Source organism: Hyperoodon ampullatus (assembly GCF_949752795.1).
Source record: "Hyperoodon ampullatus genome assembly, chromosome: 14".
NCBI lineage: Eukaryota > Metazoa > Chordata > Mammalia > Artiodactyla > Ziphiidae > Hyperoodon > Hyperoodon ampullatus.
In genome coordinates this window covers 3258977-3282374 of record NC_136927.1, presented here as the reverse complement: position 1 = coordinate 3282374, position 23398 = coordinate 3258977, and the positions used below count along the sequence as shown (strand labels likewise).

At 48.9% G+C, this 23398-nt stretch overlaps 1 protein-coding gene across 1 annotated transcript in view; it reads right to left on the bottom strand.

Annotated features, from left to right (window-relative positions):
- Window positions 1–23398, bottom strand: part of SDK1 (sidekick cell adhesion molecule 1) — a gene marked incomplete at both ends in the record, with an annotated part of 840970 nt that overhangs the window by 178743 nt on the left and 638829 nt on the right. Inside the window, 3 exons of the mRNA XM_079719129.1 lie at window positions 5969–6150; window positions 10664–10804; window positions 11752–11899. Coding sequence (XP_079575255.1) covers window positions 5969–6150; window positions 10664–10804; window positions 11752–11899 — 471 coding nt within the window. The remainder of the gene's footprint in view (window positions 1–5968; window positions 6151–10663; window positions 10805–11751; window positions 11900–23398) is intronic.

Genomic DNA, 23398 nt, shown 5'->3' with positions numbered 1-23398 from the left:
GCCAGATGAAGCCCATACCTAATGGAACGTCCCATATCACTCTGTTCAGTTCCTACTTAGTGTTTTAGGCGATGCTGGGAGATTCTCAACATTATCCTGTTCTGTAGGCGCAGCTTGAGGTCTAGAAATTCTTAAGGGTTGCACAAATCTTTTGTGCAATGTCGTTTATGCCACACTGAGAATTTCCCAAGAGGAGATAAGAACGGAGCTTGCAAACGGAGTGTTCATTTATAATCCTTACTTTAGAAAACCTTGCAAAGCCCAAGTGAACATTTAAGGGCTTTTACTAATGTTTTAGAAATATGGATAACCAAGTGTTTTTTTCCATTTCTCTTTAAATATGAAATATTTCTCTTTCATTAGAAGGTAATGTTCTGAAACCAGAATAAATCATTACAGCACAAAAATACCTGTTATGAGAAGAAAAATGATAAAGAAATAAAACCAGAAAAAATTAAAACCTTGGCATGCTCAAAAATGATGATTTATAGTATAATTTGTCTTTGGACCCTTTCTAGAAAAACCAATATCTGCATCTTAATGGATACATTTAAGGAAGGGATAGGAGTTTGCTAACCTCACTGGCTTATTTTAGGATGGAACCATCACCTATTACATCCATATCCTAACAGTATGTAGGATTCCACACTGAGGCTCACCTCAGACCTCTGTGGTCACCTTACTTCTTCATGTGTCTTTCACCATTAGTCGAACAATTTTTAACAGAAACTCACTGGAACCAAACACTGCATCAGCATCAAATCTGAACCACTGATTGCTTCAGATGACTACAGTGCTTTTCCTCCCATACTAGATGATTAGAAAGTTGCTGAAGTAGACATTGGCAATAAGAAAAATGCTTGTAATTACACTGCGCGTTTACTCATGCGGAACTGAGACTCTATGGCTTTTTCTACTCGAAACTAAAAGCATATTGATTTCTGGAAGGGTTTTGAAGGAAATTCTCGAGTAAACTTAAGTCGTTTTCCATTCATTTTGGGTAATCACAATGGAAATTTGACAAGTGGGTTCCCCGTATTGTGGAACTTTAGGCCACGCCACTGTGACGAACGAACCACGCCCCGTCTTCCCCTGACCCCGCCCGGAAACTTCGCGTGGCTGGAGCTGTATTAGAGTTTTCCTGCTCCATGTGTAAATTAATCTCTCGCATTTTAAAATTCTTCTCTAGAGCAGAGAAGGTCACGAGGCCCTGCTGATAAAATCTATCAAACGGGATTGGCAGGCAAGCTCATGGCGGGTGGGGGATGACGGGGGATATGAGAAGTCGGGAGGTGAGGAAGTTTGTGTTAGATAATCCCTGCGTGTCCGAACCTTAAAGGATGAAAGCAGACAAACCAGACGTTTTTATTGTATCTTAATAATGGATGGGACTGAAGAGAAACCCGGGGTGTGTGACAGGTGGAACAGTGGGTTCAAATCACTTCAGGGATCAAGGTCACACTCGGCTGAACTCAAGGGAGGAATAACTCACTTATCTTCCTTTAGGAGCTTCCTGGAAGAAGATGCCTCTGAGACCAAGCCCATGTGGTCCAGGAGCACAAGGCCACTGCGTCTCCTGGGCAGCAGCCTTCCCGTCCCCGCGTTCCTGCCACTGTGTGCCTGCACCCGGGCCGACCCTGCATTATTTATAAGTTCTCTTTGCGAGTGACGCCCCCCTAATGGCAGGGGGGGCCGCACCCGCTCTCCTGGCCTTCCCACACCTTCTCGAGAGGAGCCTTATGAAAGTCAAGCTAAGTGACATCTCATGTCGCCTGATGGATCGAGCTTGCCACGCGGCTAACGGGAGAGGGACGATGAGGCTGGCCGGACTGCAGTCTCGCTCTTCCCAAGGCCCAGTACTTCCTGCTCCTCCACGGTCTCCTGATTGACTCCAGAATTACGTCTATATACATTCCAATAATCTCCCAAATTAGGCTGACAATTAATCTTATGAGTTATTTTTTTCTCCTTAATGTACAAGCATTTTAATGATTCTCTTCTCAGCTCCAAGGGCCAACTCAGCCCCCAGGCTTTCTCAGCAATGGCTGCTAACAGCACTGGGACACGCAAGGTGCTGGGAAGGGTCCCCGGTGGCAAATCCACGTGTTCGGCTGTTGGCCGAGCAGACCCGCTGAGCTTAGGGCTGAGGCTGAGGGGTCCGGAGGGGCTGTGGGTTTGCAGTTTCTGCTAATTCCAATGTGGGCGATTATGAAGGATCATGAGACGCTCTTCATGCAGCAGCCATGAGACAAGTTGTCCCACAATTTTGTATCTAGAAAGTGTAAACACATCCTCTGGGTTTGACTCCCCAGCAGGAGTCACCATACAAAGTGGGGCAGAAACTGCCAGCTGCCCTCCACTTTCCCCTCCCCCTTGCTTCCTTCCTAATGGACAGAAATGTACCCACAGCTGAAAGACCCCTTCCAGGCTCTCTGGCACAGAGACAGTCCATGAATTGTAAGCATACGTCTGCGGCAGATGGGACTTCTAAGAAAGCTCTTCAGAGGTGGGCACACTTGATTACTAGGCCACAAGGCACACCCCATGCCTTCCTCCTACTAGGATGTGGACGTGATAGCTGGCATCGCAGTAGTCAGCTTGTAACCATGAGGCAAATGCTAATGATGGCAAAGCAAAAAGAAGGAGCCTGACTCTCTGGTGACCATATGACCCTGTAGAGCCCAATGCCCACTCTTTCGGTATGAGAGAGATAAAAACACACCTCCACCTCAGTTAAGCTACTGTTCTCTTGGGTCTGTTTCTAGCAGCTGGACTCCATTCCTAACCAAATCAGACGGCTACACTTACTTCCCTGGTGCAGTCCCAGTAAAGTCCCTTCTCAGGGGTGCCTTCCCACCAATGGCATACTCCTCAGAGCATCTCAGTGGGAAAGCCTTTACAGCACGTTAGTAATGTCTATCTTGTGGGCAAACGGGGAGTGACTGCCTGTGAATGAGGCCGGATTCTGTTCTAGTTCTTGATCTTGTCTCACAAATGTCAGTCTTTGCTCCCGGGCGGGGCTGCAAGCCCGCAGGTTTGACAACGAGACAGGTATCCCCTCCACTCTCCTTGCCCTGGCCCATCACACAACCTTGAGCACACAGTAGGTGCTCACATCAATTCCTGCATGTGTGTTCTCGATTTTACTATTAGCAGAGAGAATAACCCCAAATTTCTTTCTGTACAACTACCAGTACAGAAACATTCAAATACCGCAGTAAATACTGGTCATTGTCACGGTGGAAGGAGGAATACAGACAACAACACGGGTGTTTGTATCATAGCTCAGCGTTTTCAAAGCCTTTTCACATGCATTGCCTTGTTTTCGCTTCACAACTGCCTTTAAAGCAGTCAGGCCAGGTAGACGCGTCACAACTTTACAAATGAAAACAGCAGAGGCTCAGAAAAGTTATTGTGTTTCTTGAAGGCAGATAAGGAGTAAATAGTAAGAATCAGGCCTTACAGACTCCAGGAAAGGGCCGTTTCTGGGGCCACGTGTACAGCAAGGGGTGTGTGCGCGAGCTTGCGTGCATGTGTTTGCATGTGTGTGCGCGCGTGTGTGCAGTGCGTGTGCCTGTGTGTGTGCGTGCCTATGCGTGTGTGCATGTGCGTGTGTGCATGCGAGTATGCGTGCATGTGCCTATGTGTGCGCCTGTGTGTGTGCGCGTGTGCAGACATCTCACAAGCGCCCCAGCCTCATCTCCGTCTCCCTAAGTTCCTCAAGGCCCCTCGCTGGTGCCGTTTTCTTCCCAACGTACCACCTTCTAGTCAGAGGGCTCCTCACCCGGCTTTACCAAGTCATTTGCTCCAGAGCCAGGCCAGCCGCTCGTCCCCCAGCGCTTGCCCCCATTCTTGCCGACCTTGTGTCTAAAGCTCTCCTCTGACTGTCCTGTCCTGGGCAGCAGCGCGGATTCAAGGACAGAGTTAACGTGCTTTTGCTCCCTGTTGTTGAGCTGTGGGTGCCTGGAAGGCTCACAAGGAGCATGGACGATGAGCCCCACGCGAGCACACCCGTGTCCTGTGGGAGCCCCGCGCGAGCGTGGGTCCCGCTGACAGCAGAGGCTGTTGACGGCGCCCAGAAAACAGAGCTCTTGACTCAGAAGACCCAGCGTTAGCGCTGCTCTCCGCCTTGTGTTAGCTGAGCGACCTCAGACCAGCTCAATTCGAGCAAAACGTGTCCTGTCCTATGCCATAAACTGCAAGCAAGCTGAGGGAGGGGCTGGCCCCGGTCCTACCGGGCAGGTCGCTTGGGGGAGGGCTCGCGGGGCCCCCTGCAGTCTGGGTGGGGTTCCGGGGGCACTGCAGAGGGAAGGCGTGTGGAGCTGCTCTGAAAACCATGAAGCAGCACCCGAACACACCCCTCGCCCCTCTCACGGCCAGCGCCAGAGATGGGGGAATTCATCACTTCACAGCCACACTATCGCTCTTTTGTCTCTGGAGCTGCCGCCTCATCCTCAGCTCCCCTCCGCCTCGCCCGCACCCACCGACAGGCCCCTCTTCTAATACGGCGCTTTGATCACGTCACCCACAGCCCTAAACCTTCCACGGGTCCCCAGGGCAGACTCTACAGCCTCCCAGCCCTTCTCCATCCAGCGGAGCCTGTGGCAGCACAGAATGCAAACGCACCGGTAACCCGAGGAAGCAGTCACAGTAAATAGCCATGGGGATTACTAACAGCAATATCTGTCATTTTAAGTGTTTCCAAATTTATTGTTATTTTATGAAATAGACTAATTAAAGCAAGCATGAACTGTGCAGGGTTTCAGCTATTTTCATTTTTCAATGAGTGATCAAGAATCACCAGCAGATAAACAGCCCCTTCCCGGTCGTCCTGCATGTTAAATATTTCTCCTAGTCACTGTGAATGCAGAGGTGACGGCGCTTTATTTATAAAGGGGGATATATGGACGTACAGATGACAACAGACAGCTGATCAATAAGGGACGGTAGTAACAGCATGTAATATCAAGGAACATTAGGTCCCAGGCATGATTTGGGGAGAGAAGTGGGCAGTTAGAAACCTTATCATTTGAAAAAGGTCAAGGCCTGGTAGCGATAAAAACGCCTAAGCAAATAAAATCACACCTGTGAGTCAGGAGAGGGTAAAGTTGCTGAACGAAAAAGGGTTTCAGATTTTGTGGGAAAACTGTTTCCCTGGGCAAGGCTCTGGGCTGCTCTGGGGCCCACCTGGTTGTGTTGAGAGAGGGTCTATTTGTTACCGCTAAGAGCTTTGAAAGCGAAATGCAGACATGGAGGAGGTTTCTGAGCGCCCAGCCCTTCCTGGCGCCAAGACGCGGATCCTCCAGAAAACCAGTGGAAATAACTGAAAATAATGGGGTTGGGTCTTAGCACATAAACGTAAGACCCACTGGCTTTATGACATTCTGCCTGGTCATTTTGGGGGGTGAGTGTGGGGAAGAGTTTTTATTGATTTAGTAAATTGTTTGCTTGTGTAATTGAAAAAGTAAACCAAAGCGGGGTGGGGGTGGGGGTGGAGGGGTGGGGGGGTGGGGGGGATGGAGAGCACCAAGCTGCAAATTCCATCACTAATAACTGTATGACATCAATAAAAGCAAAATACTAAATACTCATCCTCTTTGAAAAACATTCACAGTTTCACACAGGACTGCACAGCCAGTTTCACTGCAAAATATACTGTTATTCCATTTAGGAAAAGCCAATCCCACAGACCTTGTACAGAGTAAGTGGACTAGTTAAAGGATGTGTGTAGATACATCCTGTCCTTAGTAACCAGAAAAACGCAGTTAGAATCCTATCTGTTTCCCTTCTGTGGTTTTGTTATAGTTTCGGAATAGACAGAGAGATTAAATTAAATATGTGATCACTCTCCTTCTAACTACTCCCTAGAGGACTGGACGCTATTTTTATTCCGAACATGCTCCAGTTGAACTTTGCAAATCCTGCTCCCCAGCGAAGATTCTGCAGCCTCGGGGGAAAGCAAGCTTACCTCCTTGTAAGGTGTACTCGGTCACGGCCCTGCTGAAGACGCCCAGGCCGGCCCCATTGTAGGCGGCCACCTGTATCTCATATTGTGTCCAGATGATGAGCTCCGTCACCAGGCAGTAGCTGACCTCGGGGCTGGTGATGTTCCTCTGCTGGTACTCTCCGGGCAGGCCAGCCAGGCGGTACCTGCGGTGGACCCAGGGGAGATGACTTGAGCAAGGAACTGGGTTTACCTGAGGTCACTCCACACGGTTAGAGGAAAGCGGAAGTAAAAACAAGAGTAAAGCCAAGAGGTCAGCCCCAGACGACACCGCTTCTACTTCAACCGCTAAAAAGGTGTAACCTAATCTCACAGTGATTATAAGCTCTGGGCCAACAGAACTGACATTTCAACTATGCTAGGGTTCAGGGAAGATGCTCGCTTTTGAAGTGCCAGTTGTCCAGGGAGTTCAGTGACTTAAGGCCCCAAATTCCAGACGTGATTTCTAGCGGGGTGTGGCTATACATCCTTCTGAGCGACCCCCTCCTCCTGTGACTGAGATGAGGGAGGGAAGGAGGTGAGCAGTACGTGGCCTCTCGGTGTCCCTGGGCTGAGCTCCCCGCTGGGCTTGCTCACGAAGTCCCGCAGTCGGAATGAGTGCTTTCCAAAGGCATTCACCCTCCTAAAATGCTAGGCCAGCGCTAAGTATGACAAATGGCTTTTTAGGGGACCTGTAAGAGTGTGGTGTGTAGGCTCTTTAGTGGACTAAAGGCAGAGGTTTAAAGTTGTATTTATTTAAAACAGCGACATACATGGCTCTGGACACAGAAAAGGTATTAGCTAGGACATTGCTATTTGTACAATGAAAGGACCGCTGTAGTGTTGTTTTGAGTAGCGAATGTTTTCCACAATTGCATGTGTAGAAGTGAATCAGTTGCCCTGGGTGAACCGAGGGGCATGCGCAGTGGGCGTAACTTCCTCGGTCATCGGGCAGCTTCCAAAAGCACGGATTTCTATCCACGAGCTGGTTCTTGCCTCAGGAAGACGTGGCTTTGATGTTCCGTGGGGGAGGGAAGAGATGGAGGAGAATACGAACCCAGAGCGGCGGCAGGAGGAGACCGTCCACTCTCCACAGCGGGCTGGGGTCTCCAGGCCCCTCCTGGACACTGAGCAAGCCTGCGGGGTCCCGCTCAGTCATCTGCGCCGTCCCCAGGGGTGCAGCATCTGGATGCAGGCGGCCCAGCGCACCAGCAAGGCTGCCGCCCTCGGAGGAGAGAAGGAGCCCCGAAGTTCAGGCCTGGGACGGAAACAGCCCTCCCACAAGAACAATGGCTGGAAAGGCACCCCGTGAAAATCAGGATTTCCCGAGACTAGTCTTTTGTCCCTTCCTGCTACAGGCCACGTGTACGCGGTGAGGACTGCGGAGAGGAAGCAGAAACGCTGGAGAGCCGGCCAGCCGTGAAGAGCACGAAGGCCCAAGGCCTCCCCGACTCCCGCCTGAAAGGAGCCGCAGAACGCGGGCCCCGCGGTGGCCCTGGCGACGGTCAGCAGTGCTCTGCGACGGGCCAACGTGGAAGTTAATGTATCAAAACCCCATTTGTGCTTCACCGTCCATCAGCTTCCGATCCTACTCAACCGGCGCTCCTTTTCTGAACTACCTGCACCAAGTGTAGGTGCCATGCACAGCATGTTAAGTTCATCCATATGACAGGACGGTCTGTCTTCCAGGCAGGGGACAACAGGGGGAAGGCTTGGTGTGGAATAACCCACGTATCAGGTATTTACCATCTACGAAACATACACTTTTAAAATAAATGGCACTGAGACAATTAGACGGCCATTTTGAAACAGGTACATATTGGCTTCACACCCACACCAGACCCCAGAGTAACCTGGCACGTGACTGGTGCCCAGGATCGTGGGTAACCAACATGGCACAAGCCAGGCATGGCTGCTGAAGAGCTCACTCCACTATCTGGTACACATTCCAGGGAAAAGCAAAGCAATCAGCTCAGAAGACATAGGTTGGGAAGAAGACTTAACGTGCTGGGTGGCCTCAAGCAAATTCTTAAGGTCCCTGAGCCTTGCTTCCCTCCTCCCTAAACTGACAGAATCATGACGGCATCTCACAGGCTCGTTGTAAGAATAAAATGAAACAGTGGGCGCACAGGAGGTGTGACGGTGTAAAGCACCCCCTAAACACTTCTCTTTTGGAAACACTGCTCTTGTAGGAAGAATCCTAAGAGAGGACACCGAGTTCTGAGAAGCCAAGCCTGCTGCACACCTTCTCCCAGGCCCGTCTGTATGGGGTTGTGTGTGACATGCTGTAGAATCCACATCTTGGAGGCGGCAGCTCTCCCTTGGAGGCAGGCAGCTTGGTCCACTCTGACCAGCGGCTCAGGGTGCTTTTGTAACATTCATGGGATGTCTGGGAAGGTCATAATTAATAACAGAAGTGCAGGGCATCGTCCTCTGACTGGCCGGATATGTTGCCCGGGAGACCGTCTCAGAGAGAACGAGATGATTTTTTACACGGAAATAAACAGGAGAATGTTTTTAAAGGACGTAACCCCCATGCTGCTCTCAAAGCAACACCCTGCCCATTATTATAAATATTTTATTACTGAGCACACACTCTAACTAATTCTTATGTCCAGAGCCACAGCAGTGATTTATTTCCATTTTGTTCTTCCGTGGATCACGCTGTTTATCTGACACGGAGACTTGTGCCCCAGAGGGTACACACTTGCAAACGGAGCTGATTTGCAGATGGGAGGATTATTCGGAAATGTGTCCAAGCAAAGTCACTTTGGCCCGGGTCTTCAATTGCTGAAAACCTGGATGTTCACAGGCCGTGGGTAGCGCACTCTCCTCTTAGGGCTTTCTTGATTTAAGCCCCTGCAAACACAGACGCCCTCTTCTCCAGTGCTTGGCTCTATTGACACCATCACAGAAAATCCTTTTAACACTCGTAATCCCGCAAAATAGAGAAATGTGCAGTCCCTGATGGGGCCTCGTGACATCAGAGAGATTTCGTTATTAAACTCCGTGCCCCGGGCCTGGTTCTGTGGGCTGACTTAAGTCCTTACTTGGCAGCCGGAGCCCAAGGAAACTTTTCCTCCATGTGCTCAAAAAGAGACAGAGGCGGCCTGGATGACAAGCCTGGGAAGGAAGGGCTGGTCCGGGAGGGGAGGCCAATTATTTTCGTTAGTTGATAAGCATGGAACAAGGGCGACAGCTGGGGTGAGCAGGGAGGGGCAGGAACGTGACAGAAAACCCCAGCCTCTAGCAGGGGGAAGCGCCAGGCTGCTTTCCCCAGGGAAATGGGACTGTCTGGAAGCATCCACAGGACCAGAGTCCACAGGTGCCCCCTGCCCGCAGGGGACAGATCCGCGGTGTCCCCTTTGAAACGGGGAAGGACGGCCAGGGGCGCAGAGACCAAGGGGGCCCTGAGTGCTGGTCAGTCCTCCAGCCCCCGTGCACCCCTGGGGATGGCCGCACTTGAACCTCTTCAGGCAGATAATGATCTGGCTTGTGTTCAGAGGATGATTCATATGCTCGAGGAAAAACTCCAAAAGAGCGGTGGAATGGTTGTGACAGGTAAATATTACACGCATAAAGATAAACATGTATGAAACCATGAGTGGGTGATTACATAAATACATAGGGAATGAGCTACCTCCCATATGCAAAGACACGGAGTTAAAGAAGCAACTCTTTCATAATTTCTTACATTGATCTAAGAGACTATAATTCTCCACTTAAGACCTCTGTTAACCCGGTATTTTCTGATCACACTTTTAGAAAGGGCACGGGCTGGGCATCTGGAGGACGGTAATGACGGACACCCATGGTCCCTGCCCCGTAAGGCTGGTAACAGATACGGCCACAGCTGCACGGTCCATTAGAAGAGGTTTAATGGTTATCCTTTTAATACTGCTTTACTTTTTTCTTTCTACTTGTGTCAACAAACCACTCAAATGATCACTTTTGCTGCAATTTTAAAATTAGCAGTAGTTTTGGCAAAGCAGGTTCCTTCTGTCAACCCAGCCAGTGCTGGTACAGTTCACTCAGTGTGCTCAGAAGCCTAACGCGCCTCCCCACGGGGGCAGAGACAGCAAACCGGCCACTCTTGGGCCACATCTGTTCTGTGGCTGTGAGGGTCTGGCCTGCCCTGTGTTTCAAAATATGTTGATTTCATTCCCAATTTTTAAAAATTGTGAGAATGTGTGTAAAAAGCTGGATTTTAAAATTTCTTTGAAACGGGAAAACCTGGCAATTCTAAACAACATACTAGCATGGTAAAAACTGGCTTATAATTATATCAACCGCATTATTACTAATTAAAAATTGTTATACTTAATAATGCATGCCCCTGGTGAAAACTTAAGAGTGAAAGGATTTACAATGAATAAGCACACCTTGCCCTCAACCCATAATATTCCCCACCATTCTTCTGCCAAAATGCGACCCCTGATAGCGGTTTCTTGCATGTGCGCGTCACGGCTGAACTGCAGAGCCTGTCCGCTGAGGCTGCCCACAGGCGCCTGTTCTCACTGGTCGGCCGCCGTCTCCACCAGTCCCTAGAGTCTCGCTGCTGGCCTGAGTCTCTCGATTACTGTTGGGCTCCTACAGACATTTGAGTTTGCGACCTGGGCAAAACAGACACTTGACTCTCTATAAGGACAGTCTAAAAATGGCCAACCACTGGCTACTTGCCTGAGGATGTACCCACGCAGCACCCCGTTGTGCTCTGTTTCCGGGGGCGGCTGCCACTGGACCATGATGGACTGATTGGTGCGCCCACTGGCCACTATATTTTTCGGGGGAGCACTGGGTGGCTCTTCAGGGAGCATCAACCTAAAGAAAAGAAGTCAGGGAGGGGAAGAGAGGTCAGCCCCAGGAGCGAAGGGTCCTCGTTTGTATTCTCTATCTTGCTGAATCTTGAGCCTAAGTATTTACTCAAATCGAGCAATGAATAAAGCAAAGCCCACAGCTGATCAAACTGAAAGGATGTGCATGAAATAGTTACAAAAAATCAACATAATAGAAAATCAGTTCAGCAAGCAACAAGAAAGATGGGGGAGGTGACCTTATTGACGTGGGAGGTGACCTTATTCTGTTTGAACGGCCCGTGGTACCTCCGCTCTTTGAAGGATCACAGGTGCGAGTGAGGCAGCTCACAGGCCGTAGTCCGAGGCTCCTTCCCCATTGTTTCCTTCGGCTCTTTCAATATGTCTCATATCACACTCCCACATTTTGAAAAAGGTCATTTAGATCTCTCAACTCTTCTACAGCACAAGCCCATTAAGAGCTCAGGTTGGCTGGGGAGGGGCACATTGAAACAGGATGAAGCCCTTTCCCCACGTCACATCTAACAGGCTTGAAAGCAGCCGCCTGGCCTGGGGAGGTGGGGTTGGTGCGGGGGACAGCACCAGGACCACCAGGGAAACGCCAGAGCTCACTTGGCTTCCTGCCGATGCCTGCTCAGTGTTTACCTGTCAAGACAGTGGCACCAGCTCCCACCTTGCTGGCGGCCAGGTACACAAAGGGCATGGAAACACCGCAAGCTCTGAATCTCATGCATACAGAGGGCGGTGCGGTTGGGAATGATTTATGTTGGCACAGCCAGAGCACCACAGAAGCCTAAGAAACTCCCCCTGGCAATTAAGGACCCCCTGGCTAGGCCGGCGGGCCACTGTGCTTCCTCCCTGCGTCCCCCAATGTGACTAAAGGGTGGCGGCGGATGGCCCAACTCGATGCTTCCGTGGCTCCCTGTGCCTCTCCGAGGGGTGCGCGTCACACACCTGCTCGTCTCTGCGCTGTACTGGCCCTTGCCCACTCGGTTCACGGCGCACACCCTGAATTGATAGGTACGAGCCGGGGTCAGGCCACGCACGGCGACGCCTGTCATCTCGGGGCCAACGTGTGACAGATGCACTTTCCACGGAGAGTCTGAAAGAGCGAGCAAAACAAGGTCAAGCCTCTCCAAGCACATGTCTGAGTGACGATAAGTGAATGCAAGGTGCGTTCCCATAGATCAGCTCATTTGCTGACCAGGCAGGTGGAGTGGATGGCTCCACTGAACAGGTGGGCAAACCGAGGCTCGTGGTCCCGTGGGGAGCAACCAGCGAGCCCGGCTTGGAACTCGGGGTTCCCACACCGGGTCCAGCGTGCCTCCTGTTAACCCCGTGCTGCTGTCAACAAGTAAAGGGATTTTCTGGTTCAACCTGCATGTGGCCGTTTAAATGGAACCCAATATCCCTCATTCCTGTGTTCAATATGTAACGGGAAGAAGGCCTCTGTCAGCTCACATGGCAGATTGCAGATTTGTCTCCCAGAAAAGGATGCTGCACATGTCACCAAATGATAAATAAAACCTATAGTCATTAACATTTTAATAAAAGAGGAAATGAGCATGATAAAGACAGATGGGCTGTGCATTCTGCAACCCATCTGCGTGGCAACTCATTACACTGCCACACCCCTGAGCGGCTCTGGCTGGAGAGACAGGGAATGAAATTCACAGCGAGTTTAGAATATCTTTGCTCCCAGCTTTGCGGCAGGCGTGGAAGAGTGACTCTGTCAGCCAAGCGGGCTCTTGCCTGCAAGGCTTCAGAAGGTTCTGTCAGCTCCTACACTTTAGTGGGACTTGCTCTATAGAGTTTAAACAGGCTTTTTGACCCAGTCATTCTGTGCAGGGATGCCCTGGGATGAACAAGTGCCCTCTGTCAGTTCCACTCAGAATTGCTGTGACCCTGGACTACATTTTCAAGTTATCAGTGAAGCGAAACATAGGTGCTGGGGACTGACCCGTAGGAAATCAAGCTGCCTTTCTTATTTCTTGGAAGTGGTGCTAAGCATTTGAACATATAACAGCCAAAAGGCGATGCAACCCAAGTGTCCATAGATAGGTGAATGGACAAACAGAATGTGGTCCATCCATACAACAAAATATTATTCAGCCTTGAAAAGAAAAGAAATTCTGACACCTGCTCCAACATGGATGAACCCTGAGGACATGATGCTGAGTGAAATAAGCCAGTCCTCGAAGGACAGATAATGTAATATAATTCCACTTAAATGAGACACCTAGGGAACGGATGTATATGTATAACTGATTCACTTTGTTATAAAGCAGAAACTAATTAAAAAAACCCAAAAAACAAAAAAAACACAATCATATACTAAAAAAAAAAAAAAAAAAAAGAGACACCTGGAGTACACCGGGGGCTGGTTGGGGGGGACTGGAGTTAGTGTTGAATGGGGGCAGAGTTTCAGTTTTGCGAGATGAAAAGACTTCTGGAGATGACGGTGGTGATGGCTGCACAACGGCGTGATTGTACTTAACACTATCGAACTGTACGTGCCAAAGTGAGTGAGATGGAAAATTTCATGCTATGTGTATTTTACCACAATTAAAAAGTTTAAATGCTGGGAATTGCACATAACACAAGGGGGATAACACATGACTCCTGAGACCGATGAGTATGAAACAAGGGAAGGGCGCCGATGCATCTGGCGTAGGCCCGGCTCCGGCAGAGACTCTGCCGGGCGTTCCTGTTTTCACCCCAGGCCCCCTCTCTGCCCTTCCCACCCTGCCTGTGCCCTGGAGGGCCTGCCTGGCAGGGAGGGCTCTCCCCTCCTCACTGGAGGTTGCCCCAGGCTGTCTGCATTCTTCTCCCCACGGCCCCTGCTCTTCTCACGGCGCAGCCCTGCACAGTCTCTCCCCCCGGCTCTGGGCTGCCCTCGCCCGTGACCACGGGTGATCCCGGCTCTGCCACTCCCCCTCGTGAACTCCCCCTCGATTATTCTAAGTCAGGAGTGCTGCCTGCTCCTGCGGGGGCCCTGCCACACGCACTGAAGAGAACACGTCTTCCACCCCTCTCTTCCTGCAGATTACAGGGTCTGTAAGCGCACACTGCTCACCTGCTCAGTCAGGAACAGAGTGAACCGTGGCAATTTCAGAAAGAGGCCAAGTCAGGAGGACAGTGGTCGAGCCCGTGGACTGAAACGTTTAATCGCACAGGAAAGGGGCAGAGAAGCGCCCCGGACGCCTCCTTCCCACCCAAACTCAGCCCCACGCGATTCCCTGACTCTCAGCCATTTGTTCACGCAGAGTGTAAACAGCTCCTGAAAGTGTAGCCTGAGTAGTAGGAGCTGCTGCCCAGTTCGATTGGACAACAGGGCCTATTAATCTGCTCTAGACCCTGGGGCTCTGCTCAGTTCTCTGGTTGTATCTATAGGATTTTTTACTTATTCTTTTTCCTCTCCTACTAGAAGGTAAAAGATCTGGCAGGAAGAGAGATTAAACTGAAAACGAATACAAATGAACCCAATCCATGTCATGGGCACTCTGATTTGTACTAAAAAAAAAAAAAAAAAAAGTGGTTTAGGAAGGGTTTACTCACTAACAGGCTTTGGAATTGCAGACTTGCTGAGAAGTGTTAAAATTTAAATAGCGAGTCTGTTCCTGACAGTCAACAGGCAAAATCCCTTTAAAAGATTCTTCTCCCAGTCCTCACAAAAGAGTATTACAAGATGCTTGTCTTAGGGCTGGACTGTAGAAGGATCTGTTGATAAAGGAACCCATCCCATAAAAGTTTCAAGAGCTTTTTTGCACCCCTTCGGGGATGCCCCTTGTTCCTCTAATCTGGAAGTCTAAAGGAATTTTAGTCGTCCCCGGCCAGGCTATTGAACAAACCTCTGCTCCACAGACGGGCATCACTAATCTTTCTCTTGGCTTCAGGTGCCCAGAAACCACGAGGCGTTAATCACTCCTCCACTCTGTCTGTTGGTTAAAAAGCTCGTGGCTTTCAATCTTCCCAAATGTACTGGAAGCTTTTTTCGATTAAAAAAAAAAAGAGCATCACCATTTTCTCAATTAAAGGTACTTGAGGAAGGAAAATGCTTTCCAAAGAAAATTTTCTTAATTGCCAAAAGAACCATTATTATTATTAATACCTAACATTTGTGCAGGTGTTTGAAGTCTGGAAGCGCTTTCACATCTGTAACCACACGAGTCCTCTTGGGAAGGAGGTATTATCTCTCCTCTTAACAGACGGAGAAATCAAGACTCAGGAAGTTTAAGTAACTTCTCCCAAGCCTTACGGGCTGTCACCGCCTAGGCTCCTGGATGGTCCAGCATCACTGAGAAAAGAGCAGCCGGGCCTCCAGTGTTGCCCTGTGAGACGAGGTACGGGATATCCAGAAGCACCTGGGAAGTGCTGACACTCACGCACACCCCAAGAAAGCACACAAAACCAAAAGCTGAATGTGTCTGGGCAATAAAGAAGATGCAGAAACCAATTAAGTGACACCAGGAGGAAGCGGATAGCCAAATCCTGGACTTGGGACATTCAACAAGCAAGTGCCCTGGCCTGTACCCCAGGCGAGAGCCGGGAGGAAGGCAGGCGGGGGCTAAAAGCAGAGAAGGTCGGTTAAGAGACGAGAGAGACAAAACCACCAACACAACAGATGGACCTTGTTTGGATCCTGATTCAAGCAAATCAACTGTGAAAAGACTTTTTAAAAAAAGGATGAGGGACACTTAAATGTGGACTGAGTATAAGATGATATTAAAGATTCCATTAATTTTGTTAGGTACAATGTCCTCTTTTGAGCTATTTACTGAATTACTTAAGGATGAAATGACAAAATCTCTGGGATTTCTTTTAAAATACTTTAGCAAAAAAGGTAGGGAACTGATGAAACAAATGTGGTAAAATATTAATGGTTTTTGAAACCAAATACAAGAATACTCTGTACCTTTGTGCGTATTTAGTACTTTTCCTAACAAAAAGTTTTTAGAAAGTGACTATTTTGTCACTACATTGCCAGCAGTGCACATTATAACTGTCTTAAATTGTACATTTGATAGATGAAAATATATGATTTCACTGCTGCTGTACCTTGTATTTTTTTACGTGGATGAGAATGAACATTCTTTCATTAAAATAACTTCCCCCAGGTTACAGAGTGAGTTAAGTGGAAAATTAAGAGGCAAATTAATTTTTCTAATTGTAATTCTACTGCTGATTTGGCTACAACTGTCTGCATATTGTGTCTCCTGAAATATAAATATCATAAGTATTGTAATAATAATGGCTCCCCATTTAAATAGCCACCCACGAGATAAGCTCCATTCGAATGCATTTAATTCACTGTTGGATCCTCAGCACCTAGAAGACTGCGTGACCCACCGTAGGAACTGGATTCCTCTCTGTTCTGGGGAAGCACCTGCTGTTCCCCAGGCACTGGCGATGCCTCCATCGGGGCGCATCCAACCTCCACAGTTACCCGCGGCAGGTATGAGCTTCCCCATTCACACCCGAGAAACGGAGGCACAGACTATGGCCTGATCTTTCCACCTCGTGGAAACTCCCGGATAAGCCCAATGTTGTTCTTTTGACTTCTTGTAGCTGCTTAGCATTAAAGCAAGGAAGCCGAGGGCTCGGTCACAGAGATGATTCAGAAGAGGAGCTATTCTCTTGGACCGTCGCCTTCGAGGGTCCAGCAAGGTCACACTCATCACTCTCCTTTCCCGCCCCGGCCTGGCTGTGTAGACGCTGAATGCAAGTGCTCTGGGTTTCTGAGGCTGAGAGTGCACACTCAGGACAGGGGCCACAGAGAATGCGACCCTAGGCACAAACTCAGTTACAGCCCCCGACGTTTACAAAGCCTGACCCACATCAACAGCAGCAAGCTGAGAACAGGCGCCTGGTGGGATGGGACGTGAGGAGAGGGCGCTTCGCCTCAGAGCGCTCCCTCCCCCAAAGCCCAAACTCCAGTCTAACCACGAGAGAACGCTCTGACAAACCCCAATGGAGTGGCAGAATGCCTGACCTGCCTTCTCGAGCTATCACTGTCATCAAAACCAGGGTGAGTCTGAGAAACTGCCCGGCCAAGAGCAGCCCAAGGAGACACGGCCCCTCAATGTGACGTGGTGCTGGATGGGATCCTGGGACAGAAAAAGGCATCTGCAAAACGTTGAGGAAACCCGAGTAAAGCATGGCCTTCAGGGAATAACCATATGCCAATATTAGTTCACTGATTGTGACAAATGTCCCCCACAAAGGCAAGATGTTAATAAGAGGGGCAACTGAGCATGGGGTCCAGGGAGCCCTCTATCTCCACAATTATCCTGTAAACCAAAGTGTTCTAAATAAAATGTTTACCGAGGGGGGAAAAGCCAGTCAGTTAATGGCTCAGCGGGGCCAGGAGGAGGGGGGCAGGTGTGGGGCCTGCACTGCAGAGCCCGGGTGTCCGGCGCGAGGAGAGGTCAGGGCTGGTGTATGAGGACACCAGCAGGCACGGCGCTCACCAGCTGCACATGGAAAGCCCGGATTTAAGCCACTGGGATTCTTCTGGGGTCGGAGCTCTGGAGGGTGGGCTGTCCTAGACGTGGCTCACAGGAACCTCTCGTGTTTGGGGACCTGCTGCCTTTGGGTGGAGTGAAAACAAGGGGCCGGGCCCTCCACGGGCTGCAAACAGCGGTCACCCAATGCCCTCATGGTGGACCCCGTGCACCCTCCAGAGGGACCTTGCGCTCTTGGCCCCCATCTGCGCTGGCCCTGCCCAAGGTCCCAGCAGGGGTACTTTCAGCATTGAATGGTTTTTCTTAACCAAAGCTCCAAAATTACATAAGCTATAAAACCTGGGTCTATCCTGAGAACTGTACATCCATAGAGTAATACAAAAAGGTAAATTTTATTTTTATACATATACACACATATATATGTATGTATCTCACGAAAAAAGTAATATAAGTTCATTAACAAAAATTTTCTTTGGAAAATAACGAGTAGGAGAAAAACATGAAACAAAACAAGTACAGGGGGCTTTCCTGGTGGTGCAGTGGTTGAGAGTCTGCCTGCCGATGCAGGGGACACGGGTTCGTGCCCTGGTCCGGGAGGATCCCACATGCCGCGGAGCGGCTAGGCCCGTGAGCCATGGTTGCTGAGCCTGTGCGTCCGGAGCCTGTGCCCCACAACGGGAGAGGCCACAGCAGTGAGAGGCCCACGTACTGCAAAAAACAAAACAAAAAAACCCCAAAAAACAAGTACAGGTCAATATTACAGTTGTTTTCTAAACCATTCTCATGATTTTTCAAGTGCTTTGTGTAATTATTTTCAAGTTTTTCAGAGACTCTGACCTATACTTCAGTGTTCAGCTGAACGAGTTATTGACATTAGTGTGGCGGGATGAATCACGTTCGCTTGCCTATATTAAAGCACCCTCAGATTATCGTCATCGTGTCAACAGAGACACAGTGTCAAAGCCCAGACGCACAAATAATCTCAACCTCCACAGAGCGAGGCCGCTCGGGCGGAGGCTGTGGAATGGACCCCACTCCAAGCGGCTCAGCTGCTGCGGGCGGATGGGAAAAGCCAGAGGCAAGCACACCCAGGGCTACGGAGCAGCCTCTCTTGGTTTATTCACAGCTCATCTGCTCGTTGAAAGAGAAGCCCAGATAATAGCAAGCTCTGAAAGGTTAAATGAGATCCTTCTGCAGGATTCTGGATAAAAAGTTATTAAAAGAATGAAAGGAATGTAATTTGTAGGGACACTTGAGAATTGCAAGCTTGAGCTGGCAGAAATAACATTTTTAGAATGGACCGTAATCTTGAGAGAAGACCATGAGGTCTTCCATGATTCTGTTGAGGCATTAAACATACCTAAAACGAGCGAATCGAAACACAATTTTGAAAGGATGTTGTGACCCAGAGCTACTCATGGAATCACGGGGGATAAGTATGAGGTCACAGGAGGGCCAGGCCACTCCCCTAAGGATGGATGGGGTGAGAGACTCAGACTAGTCAGACATCGTCACTGGACCAGGAGAAAGAGCGGGAGAAGTGGATGGGTACTTTCTGCCTAAGACAAAAGCCCAAAGAGCACAGGCTAAAATAGTTGCACATCTTTCACTTGGGGAAGGCTTTCTCTGCTGTATCTGTCTTTAGAGAAGCAATAAAAGTCTGTGGGGTCAGAGTTACAATGTACCAAGTTTTGCCTTAAGAGTTAAGAGCAAAAGAGTTAAGCATTTAAGGAACTAAATGAAATTCTCTGCTAAGAACTATGGCCAGAGTGATGCCAAGAATAGGCTTTGAGACCTTCGGCTGTTCACATCCAAGGGACTGGGCCTCCTGAGCTGTTGGTAAGACACCAAATGTGCCCCAGGCGTGGGCTCACGGGGCAACACAGTACTGGGAAGAGTGTGGTCTCTGAACTGGAGAGGCCGTTTGCATCAGAGGAGACACTGGCCACAGAGGTTGGACATGGGCAGTGGACAAATGCAGAAGCGGAGGGCAACTGGGGCAGGAGACAAGTCTTGGTGGCAGGGAGCCCCACACGGTGGGCTGGGGACAGGTCCGACCTCGGCTGGCCAGCGACCTCGTGGAAGCAGCTGAGCCGGCCTCGGGGAAGACACACGGCAGGGCCACCCTGCTCTGCACCGGGCGTCCCCGCGCAGGAAGCCGCGTCCCTCTGGGGGACGGGCTTGGGAAGGCAAGGACCCGCAGGGGCTGTGCGGCCCCTCGGCTGCCCTGCCCACCTCCTCATCTTGCCCGAGGGCAGGGAGCCAAGGGGGCAGGACCCCAATCCCCACCCCGCCTCAGCCCCTCTCTGGGCCTACGACACAGCAACGCGACTGGGAACGACTGTGACACGCGCTGTCTTCCTGGATGGATTTTAAAATGGGAGCAAGTGCTTTTAACGTGAGGCTCAACATGCAAAAACCCACAGAAAAGTGCGCGAAGACCGAAACCACTTCTCACACTCCAAGGCTTTTAGCAAGTACCCGTGTGAGATGTGTGTCACAGACGGATGAAAACGATCTGAAGCGTACAGAACAAAGTCTCTGTGCCACTCAGGCAAGCAAAGCAGCGCAGAGCCCAGCGTCAGCTCTGGAGCTGCTAACAGCGAGGCGGGAGAGGGTGTCCCATGCTCGCAGGGAGGGGCTGGCGGGCAGGCGGCAGGACAGCAAGCAGAGCCACACGGTCTCGCCATGAAGGGGCGTCTCCTCACCTCCCCGAGGACGCCCGGGGGCGCAGCCGTCGGGGTCTCCGAGAACCTTCTCCAAAAGCCAGTCATGGGCCAGCAGGTGACACAAGAAGCCCTGCTCGAGAAAGGTATCGGCACCAGAATGTTCCACGCTCCAGGAAAGACAAACTGCCCTGGGCCGTCGCTACCTGAACCCCCAAACACCATCTCAGACTCAGCAAGCGCCCGGACCACGACCTTGCAGGGCGCTTCCCGTTCCCGCGCCCGGCTTCCCGGCCATCCTCGGCCCCCTCTTCCCGGAAATTCACTCACCAGTTCAGAATAAGGGCCCTTCCCGCCCCAGGCCCTGGGCCCCTGCCCTCTGCCGCCAGGACGAGAGCTGCCGGCACAGCACCGCCGGCCCAGCTCCGCGGGGCAAGCTGCCAGGCTCTGCTTCCACGCGGGGCTGCTCAGTGGCACTGCACGGCCCTCTGCGGCTCGCCCCTCAGCCTGGCATCATTCTGTCCTGCGTGAGTGTGTATGTGTGTGTGTGTGTGTGTGTGTGTGTGTATGTGTGTAGAGACAGAAAGAGAGATCTCCTGCTGTTAAAGACCTTCTAAAGTGAAATATGCATGAAACTGGATGATGAAATGAAAATTAAACAAATCCAAAATCACTAAGGAGAAGAAGCCAGAGAGATGTTCTAACACCTGGGGGACTTAGGAAGCTCAGCTAAGCACTCGGTTTAGCTTTGGGTTCCCTGTTGACTAAGGGAACAAAGCAACACTCTGGATGTGGGGTTTCAAAAGGGAGGGAGACGCAAGAGGGAAGGGATATGGGAACAGAGGTATATGTATAACTGATTCACTTTGTTATAAAGCAGAAACTAATAAAAAATAAAATTAAAAAAAGAAAGCCTCTAAGTCTCCCGGGAGAACCAGCAGCCTCTTGACAGCAGTGCTGCCTGCGGTGTGGACTCCTCCACGTGTCAGCGGCAGTGAAGGTTCAGAGGATGTAGGAACGTCCTTCCAACCTGACAGTTCTCACACATCTTTGGAAAAGACGAAGAAAGGTATTAACTTATGGAAGACAGTGTTTCTTTCCAAGTTAAGGAAAAAGACATTGATTTCAAGTCTGAGGCTCGGGAACCTCATATTGTTGACTTGTTGACCAGGTCCCTCAGAGTCAGCTCGGAAACCTGTCCAGAGGCAGGACCTTGGGAGTTCATGGCAGAGCTGCGAGCCTACAGGGGATTCATATAGTGAATTCTCCTGCATAAATTGTAGGGTATTGCTAAATGGAATTAAAAAAAAAAACAAACTTGCTTAGAAAGAAGAAACATCCCTACATACATTTTAAAAACCCTAAGAACCAGGAATGGGAGGAACGTACTACAGGATGAGAAACGGCTGTTTCAAATCAGTATCGCGTTCATTTATATGAAGTTCAGATGGAAGTCGGAAGAGTGCTTGCCTTTGAAGGAGGAAGACTGGAAAGGGACACAGGGAACTTTCTGAAATGTTGAAAATGTTTTGTATCTTGTTTAAGGTATGAGCTACGTGCTGTATATGTATTTGTCAAAACTCAATAAACAACAAAAATATCAATATCATACATAACAGTAAAATCCTCGTAGACATCCCACTGAGATCAGATAAACAACGACTATGCCAATTACCTTTACTTTTTAAAATTATTCTAACCGACCCAGTAAGATATAAAAGCAAAAGGAGGGCTTCCCTGGTGGGGCAGTGGTTAAGAATCTGCCTACCAATGTAGGGGACATGGGTTCAAGCCCTGGTCCGGGAAGATCCCACATGCTGTGAAGCAACAAAGCCTGTGCGCCACAACTACTGAGCCTGTGCTCTAGAACCCACGAGCCACAACTACTGAGCCCGCACACCACAACTACTGAAGCCCTCACGGCTAGAGCCCGTGCTCCGCAACAAGAGAAGCCACCGCAATGAGAAGCCCTCACACTGCAACAAAAAGTAGCCCCCCCTTGCTGCAACTAGAGAAAGCCCACACGCAGCAACGAAGACCCAACGCAGCCCAAAAAAGTACATAAATAAGAGGATTAACATAAATAATTTAAAAAAAAAAAGCAAAAGGAAACAAAACATTTTGACTATTTGGAGAAGATATGATTGTCTACCTTGAAAACTAAAAGGATCAACTGAAAAATATTTATAATAATAATAAACAAATACCTAAACATCAATAGCTTTCCTATGTTTCAACAATGAATAACTCTTTAGAAGATGAAATGGAAAGAAAGTCCTATTTACAGTAGCAATAAGACAAAATCTTAGGGCAACTGTAACAAATAAAGTATAGAACCTATAGGTATAAGCCTGCAAACTTCACTACGCAATATAAAAAAATAGCTGAAGAAATGGAGAAGCATATTATTTTTCTGGATAGGAAGACAGAATCACCAAGAAGTCAGTTCTCATAAAACTTATCATAGGTTTAACATGATTAAAAAGTCAATGTGATGATTTTCAAAATTTGACAAAATAATTCCAATTTTTTTCTGGAAGACTAAACAGGTGACGAGAACTAACAAAAATTCTGCAAAGATGAGGGGAATGCTTTATCAGTTATTAAACATATTTTGGGACTAAAGCAATCAAAATATTATAGAACTGGCAGATAATCAGGTGATGAATCAATGGGTCCAAACAAACTCCACAGACTTTTACATAAACAGGTCCCCTTAATATATGAAAAAGGCACTTCATAAATAAATGGATTATTTGATAAGTCATGCTGAAAAAAATGGGGTCATTTGGAAGAAATAAAAGGTCACATGTCAGATTACTTACATCTAAATTCCAGATGAATTAAAGAGTTAAATGTATTAAACCTTAAAGCTTTACAAACAAGATGAAAACTTATAAAAATATATGTTATGCTTGATAGTGTTGAAATATCCAAACATAAAAGTGATGAAAGAAATCATAAAGGAAAACATCAGTAGATTTACTACAAAATAAGCCCTTCTGTATGTCAAAAAGTAATACACAAAAATTAAGGGTAAAAAAACAAATTGAAAAAATTCTTGCCACAAATGACAGGAAAATCCCTAAGGCCTTGATAGAAAAATAGGGAAAAGGAAACTGGCAGATGATAGCAGGGGAAGCACGAAAAGCAACCAACTTGGAAAAATGTGTTCAGCACGACCAGAAATCAAAGAATGAAAGTGAAATAACTATAAGACCTGAACTCAAGGCTCAGAGCCGTGAATCTTCTCCATGAAAACACAGGGAAATATCTTTGCAAACTTGGAGTAGGAAAAAATTATTAAAGAGTTTCCTTCCAGATATTTTGCTTAGTTTTGGTTTCCTGCCTGTGCTGATTCTCTAAGGGCCGACTTTGCCTGCTGGGCAAATCAGCACGGCTGCCCTGCATGTGGGGGCAGGAGTCTGGGGACAGCACTTCCCGGAAAGGACAGTTCCCAGAGGAGGTGCT